Genomic DNA, 6,914 nt, shown 5'->3' on the forward strand with positions numbered 1-6,914 from the left:
TGGTGGGTTTGGACCCAGGCCCTTCTGAGGCTCTCCTGTTTTCTGTCTCCCTCTCCTCTATATTTCTATCTACATATTCCTGGTTTCTCCCTGCTCGAGAGAACCCTGGGTGAATAAGACAAGACGGAGCTGTCTTTCTCACGGCACCACCAGAGGAACTTGTATTGAATATGCAAATTTGAAAAGACACAAACCCCAAGTGATTCGGTGACTGCTAAGAAACCTTGGCATATTATTAGGACAATAAACTTCAAGTTCGGCTGATGGCCCGACTTCCGCACTTTAGACAGTGACTAGCACGATAAACATTAACATTAAAAAAAAAAATCAGTTCTTCCTGAGCAAGTTTTAAGTCTATCTAGAGTCCAAATTCTACGTTTACAGGCTGGCTGGGCCTTGAAGCCCCTGTCACTCCGTGCGAGGGGCGGGGCAGGCCAAAGCCACCGAAGGAGAGGGGGGTGGGATCACTAGGGCAGACTGTCGCACATGTGTGACGCAACCACCGCGCGCCCATGCAGTCGCCAAGGAGCGCGGAGCAGGGACAGCATGGCGGCCCCCGCCCAGCAGTCCTCTCAGCCGGTCGGCGGAAAGCGCAAAGGCAAGGCCCAGTTCTTCCCGGCCAAGCGGGCCCGGCGCTGTGACGCAGGCGGGCCGCGGCAGCTGGAGCCCGGCCTGCAGGGCATCCTCATCACCTGCAACATGAACGAGCGCAAGTGCGTGGAGGAGGCCTACAGCCTGCTTAACGAGTATGGCGACGACATGTACGGGCCCGAAAAGGTACCGGCCTCGGGGAGAGCGAGCCGCCTGCAGGCTTCTTCCGGGGAGCGGAGGCGGCAGTTGCTTCGAGGCGCCTGTACGGTGCTTGCATGACCTCGCCTACCTTCCTGCCCCCCGGTGTGGCCGCTATTGAGGTCACCTGCCTGGTGGGTGTGTACTTATGATGGGCTGGCTCTTTGGGCTTTTCTTGACATCACACTAATGACGGTGGCTCTCACGTATTGATTGCCTCCCGTGGACCAGGTAGTGTGCTGAAGAACTTTCAGAAGCGTACTTCTTGCGACCATGTTACGTTGGTACAAGCTAAAATCTCTCTGAGGTAGTGGAAGTTTGAGAGGGATGCTCTTTTCTAAGTGCACTTGAAAATTCATATGAGAAAATAAAAGCTTGTGAACCCCAAATCTCATTCTATGGCAGTTTGGAAGCCGTGATGTTATTCGCTTAGATTCCGAGCACACCTGCACACCCCGAAGTGTAGAGAAAGATAGTGCGGGGGCCCCATTATTTGAGAGGAGGGGACAGAATATGAATCTGTAGAGGCTCCTTTAATGTGCACCGTTATTTTTATAACCTGATTGAAACGAAAACCCCTTGGTAGGACAGAGAACTGGACAACAAGCACAGGTCCTGTCTATGTTGCCCTGTGTGAGTTCCTTTTTGTTGTTGTTGTGTTCCTTTTGTTTTTGATGGAAGACTGCTGGATGCCGCAGGCTGGCCTCAGCTTCCCACATGTAGGGATTACACTGTGCCTGGCTGAAACAAGTTCTTGACCTCCTTCTGTGCCCTGTTTCTTAGTAGAGTAGGAGTAATGGTTTTAGTTCTTGTGTGCATTTGGTTCTAATCTTACCAAAGAGAGTATCCTGTCAGCCACAGTGGTATGTAATGATGGTGTTAAAGTCCACATGCTTTATCTGATGAACACATTGCCTGCCTGGCTCTGTCAAGATATTTCTGAAACCATTTTCAGATGACACATGCCACACTCAAGGAATTCATTTTGTAATCTGCATTTTGGAAGTGGTGTGATTTTAATCTCCCAATAAAAACATTGATAGTCACCACTGAGACCTCTGCCATTGGGGGTTTCACATAAATAGTTAATTACAGGGTTGGAACATGAGCTGTTGTGTCGTTTTTTGCTTATTGGTTTTATGTAAACAGTTTATAGACAAGGACCAGCAGCCCTCTGGAAGTGAGGGAGAAGATGATGATGTGGAGGCTGCCTTGAAGAAAGAAGTTGGTGACATTAAGGCTTCTACAGAGATGAGGCTGAGAAGATTCCAGTCTATGGAGAGCGGAGCAAATAATGTAGTCTTCATCAGGACCCTTGGGATAGGTATGACTAAATAACACCCCTGAGATCACTGATCCCACAGTATCTGGGCATCTGTGTCTTAGCAGATACTGCTTCATGGTATGGCTGTCATTCACTCCATGGTAACATCCCCCCTATCCCATCAGCTGTAGATCAGTGCCCAGATGTTTCTGAAACCATTTTCAGATGACATATACCACACTCGGGGAGTTTGTTTCTTACTCCACATTTTGGAAGTGTGTTATTTTAGTCTCCTAATAATGTGGAGAGGTGGAAGGTGGTGAGGATAGCATTGGCTTAAGAGTGGGGACCTAGCTGTATACGTCCTTCCTTGGTATGTAACGTAAGGTAGAATGAAAGTTTGCATTCTGTCTCCAAAGAGCTACCTAGTACAGGCTTAGTTTCCACTTAGGAATGGAGGGCTTGATCCAATTAGTTAAAGACCTGGAAATAGAGTTCCTTTGACTTTCAAATCTGATCACTAATTCAAAACATTAACACTGACGTCAGGCAGATGTGTGTAGTTGAGAAGTAAAGTAGCTGTGATTCACTGTGTCATGGTGCTGTGCTACATGGTGCTGGGATTCTTTCCCAGCGGAGAGCTGGACTTCTGCATGAAGTAACTGTGGATTGTGTAAATCTTCAAGTGATGTACAGATTTTGTGTTTGTAAAAGTGTGCTGTATGATTCTTGTTTCTCTAATTTGTATTACAAGAAAACAACAATGAGCTTTTGTGACTTACTTAAGTTAGGACATCCCAAAGTTCTGGAGACTATCAATGTTTATATATAGCAAAAGCAGTAGAGATGATGAAAAGTTAAAATGCTAGCTGTGTGATAGACGCTAGAGAAATACTAGTTGTTACAAAACTTTGTTTTTTCCCGTGTCACTTCATCTTTTCTTTTTCTCTTAGAACCTGAGAAATTAGTGCATCACATTCTCCAGGATATGTACAAAACCAAGAAAAAGAAGACACGTGTTATTCTGCGAATGTTGCCCATCTCAGGCACCTGCAAAGCTTTCTTAGAAGATATGAAAAAATATGCAGAAACATTTCTGGAGCCCTGGTTTAAAGCCCCAAACAAAGGGACATTTCAGATTGTCTACAAATCTCGAAATAACAGCCATATGACTAGAGAAGAAGTTATTAAAGAGTTGGCAGGTGGGTTCTCCTAGTGATTTTATAGCTGTGAGGCAGAGTCTCTGGTAGAAAGCCTTTGCAACTCGAAATCAGTCATCTGGGAAAGTACAGTTGTCTGCCCTTACCCATGAGTGATTGGTCATTAGGGCCCCTAGGAATACCAAAACCTGTGAGTGTTCAGGTAAGTCTTATATAAACTGGCTGTTTCAGTGTAGTATTTGCATATAACCTGCACATATTTTCTTGTATATTTTATATCGTTTTTGGATTACCTAGAATACTAAGTCTGTTGGGACTTCTATGAAAAATCGTTAAATTGTCTTGTTTAGGGATAATGACAACTAAAAACAGTCTGTTCATGTTAAGTACAGATGTTGTTTTCTTCCCTAAGTATTTTGATTCACACTTAATTATGTTTGTGCACACGAGTGCAGTGCCCACAGAGGCCAGAAGAGATTGTCATAGCCTGTTGAGCTAGAGTTAACAGGTGATTGTCTAGCCTTCCAGCAGGCTGGAGTTAACAGGTGATTGTCTGGCCTTCCAGCGGGCTGGAGTTAACAGGTGATTGTCTGTCTAGCCTTCCAGCGGGCTGGAGTTAACAGGTGGTTGTCTGTCTAGCCTTCCAGCGGGCTGGAGTTAACAGGTGATTGTCTAGCCTTCCAGCGGGCTGGAGTTAACAGGTGGTTGTCTGTCTAGCCTTCCAGCGGGCTGGAGTTAACAGGTGGTTGTCTGTCTAGCCTTCCAGCGGGCTGGAGTTAACAGGTGGTTGTCTGTCTAGCCTTCCAGTGGGCTGGAGTTAACAGGTGGTTGTCTGTCTGGGCTGGAGTTAACAGGTGGTTGTCTGTCTAGCCTTCCAGTGGGCTGGAGTTAACAGGTGGTTGTCTGTCTGGGCTGGAGTTAACAGGTGGTTGTCTGTCTAGCCTTCCAGCGGTTGTGCCAGGACAGATGGGTCTTGTGCAAGAGCAGTGCATGTGCATAGCTGCTGAGTCATCGCTACCCCACCACTGCTCTCCTATTCAATGTCCCAAGGCTTCATTTGTATTTAGTTATTAAAAGCATTGATGGATCCGTGCACTCCTGCCCTTGATCCCACAGTTGAGAGGCAGAGGCAGGTAGAGCTCTATGAGTTCAAGGCCACCCTGGTCTACACAGTGAGTTCCAGGCCAGCAAGGGCTACCTAGAGACCCCATCTGGAAAATAAATAAAACAAAAGTATTAATGGAATTTGATTGATGGCCACATAGAACAACAAATTCTTATAAACCCTGTTTTAACAAATCCCAGATAGTAAGGGATGAAAGCCTGTTTGACTCCATCAGGTATCATATCCTTCCTTCTTAGTCCATTTTCCTATTTTTGTTACAGGAATAGTGGGCAGCCTCAATTCAGAAAATAAAGTGGATCTCACTAATCCAGAATACACAGTGGTAGTCGAAATCATCAAAGCTGTGTGTTGCCTGAGTGTTGTGAAAGATTATGTGCTATTCAGAAAATACAACCTCCAAGAGGTAGTGAAGAGTACAAAAGACTCACAGCCTCACCCAAAGCTGGGAAATGGCAAAGAAGCAAAATTGGAACCGGATGGCAAGTTGAATCAAAGTGATCCCGCAGAAGGGAAAAATAACCAGCAGGTGGCACCAGAGAGCAGCGAGGAGCTGGGGCAGAGAAATCCAAGGTCTGAAACCCCAGCAGGGAGTGAGGAAGAAGTTAAACCTGAACTTGAAAGTCAAGTCTCAGAAGGACCCACGTCAAATGAAAATGAGATCTCATAGGTCATTCTCTGGGGAGGTGGGTCTCAGATGGGGTTCTGCAACAAGCTATTGGGGTTCCTTGTAAAATTGTGATAATATATTTTGGCTCTTGTGTGCTGCTTAATGCTGATCTCACAATTGCTGTTGACAGTTTTGTTAGAGTCCTTCCAGGCCTTCATGTCAGTGTGTACAGACCCATGCATTGTCTAGGGGAGGGTGGTAGGAGGATGGCATTGGCCTCTGCCTCCTGGTAACTTCTCTAGTTTCCCTTTAAGCACTGCCACCTGATGTGGAACTGAACAGTATCTTAGTGGGAAATCAGCAGGACATTCTCATTCTGAGGGAGTTATGTGCTGCACACGGCTCAGCTGTCCCTTCCACTTCACTGTACACACAGAGAAGTGGCACCGGATTATATGGGAATCACTTTGTGGTGGCTTCGTACATTTTGTGTTTTTCTTGTTATGTTTGTTTTAATGTTCAGAGCAAATCTGATGGCCCATCGCTGCAGTTTCTGTAGAGAAGAGGTGAGGTAGAAGAGGACTGTTGTAGGTGCAGACCCATGGCTGTTTCTTGTAAGTTAGGGATGAGGAATCACTCTGCTGAGTCCCTTCGTATACCAGTACATAAATGACCACGGGCATCTCCTGCCCCAGGGTTTCACTGGACTGCTGTCCAAGCTGTCCTTTCCGTTTGTTGTGCTTTCAGGAATTCCCCACAGGTAGAGATGGTAAAGGGTGGAAGCGACCTGTGAGCATTGCAAAACTGTCCAGGTGGGGACTGCGAAGTGGTTGTAGCGTTAGGTTGGAAAAAAGGTTTGTGCTTAACTCTTACAACGAGTTAGAAAGTAGTATAAATACTATGGTTCCTGGCACAAGTGCCTAAAGAGCCAGTGACATGAGGATATATTTCTTCTCAGATAGCTAGAGCCTTGCTCAGTAAGCCAGACCAAGACGATATGGGAGAAACAGAGAACAGGCAGCACCTCGCTAATGCAGACAGGGCTGGAGCATCCTCAGGGGTTTTGACACGTTAACTCAGGTCTGAGATTGAAACCATCTTGAAAGGATATGCCGTAGTATCACTTAGGGGAAAAGGGAAGAGAAAATCCTGGTGCCTTCTTGAGGCTTGCTCCTAAATAAAGGGGCTTTTCTTAATAGTGTAGGACGAAGGGCCTGGGGATAAATTACCATTTGCTCAGACACATCTGGAGCTTGGCAAAGTTGCTGCCCTTCAGATTTTGATTTGTATTATGGTTTTGATTGTCTTTTTATTTATGTGTGTTTAGTGAAACCCGAGTCTGACTGGCTGTTTGCAGGTTGTACAGTGCTGTGTGCTCCTGGAATCGAAGCTCACTTACTCATCTGGCTTTGCTTTCAGATCTGACGCCTTTATTTTCACTGACATTTCAGTGTGTTAGTTTACAGACGATCCCAGGGTGGGAATTGAGTGGCTTTTTGTTTGTTTGGTTTTTGTTGTTTTAAGCTAAGGCAGTTAAAACAGAAAATAAAGAAGCAGAAATCAAACCCCAGTGCTGTGGGCCAGTGTGCCTGCTCTACTCTACAGACAAAGGAGGTAAGCCTGGTACTGTAAGATACGTTTCTCTAAAGATGAACACTGTTTTCAAAATTTTTTACTTGCATTTTGTTCTTGGTACAGCTGAATGTTCAGGTTGTTTTCAAAGTTCTGATATTTTAAAAAATAAAAATGAATTTGTTCAATAAAGTTTGATATCCTGTACTTTTTTCTGCCCCATGTTAAATGGCTTCCTATGTGTATAGTATGTTTATCATAAAAATGATATCTGTATGATTACCAAAAATCCAGGTTGATAGTCCTAAAATGTATTCATGAATAATTAATTCTAAAAAGAACAAGTTAAAAATATTTTGCAAGATTTACTTCAAAGCAAACCCAAGTCCCATACTA

At 45.0% G+C, this 6,914-nt stretch overlaps 1 protein-coding gene across 1 annotated transcript; it reads left to right on the forward strand.

Annotated features, from left to right (window-relative positions):
• The first annotated feature begins 492 nt into the window (after positions 1–492).
• On the forward strand, positions 493–6,710 carry Thumpd1 (THUMP domain containing 1). The gene is made up of 4 exons (XM_028867811.2): positions 493–777; positions 1,939–2,113; positions 3,007–3,255; positions 4,600–6,710. Exons 1-4 carry the CDS (start codon positions 547–549, stop codon positions 5,004–5,006), a joined length of 1,062 nt encoding a protein of 353 aa, XP_028723644.1. The 5' UTR covers positions 493–546; the 3' UTR covers positions 5,007–6,710.
• Positions 6,711–6,914: the final 204 nt, after the last annotated feature.

This window comes from Peromyscus leucopus, chromosome 1 (assembly GCF_004664715.2).
Source record: "Peromyscus leucopus breed LL Stock chromosome 1, UCI_PerLeu_2.1, whole genome shotgun sequence".
Lineage (NCBI taxonomy): Eukaryota > Metazoa > Chordata > Mammalia > Rodentia > Cricetidae > Peromyscus > Peromyscus leucopus.

Coding starts and splice junctions, on each gene's coding strand:
- Thumpd1 (XM_028867811.2), top strand. CDS start 547: ATGGCGGCCCCCGCCCAGCAGTCCTCTCAGCCGGTCGGCGGAAAGCGC. Junction 778..1,938: donor ACATGTACGGGCCCGAAAAG/GTACCGGCCTCG, acceptor TTATGTAAACAG/TTTATAGACAAGGACCAGCA. Junction 2,114..3,006: donor CATCAGGACCCTTGGGATAG/GTATGACTAAAT, acceptor TTTTTCTCTTAG/AACCTGAGAAATTAGTGCAT.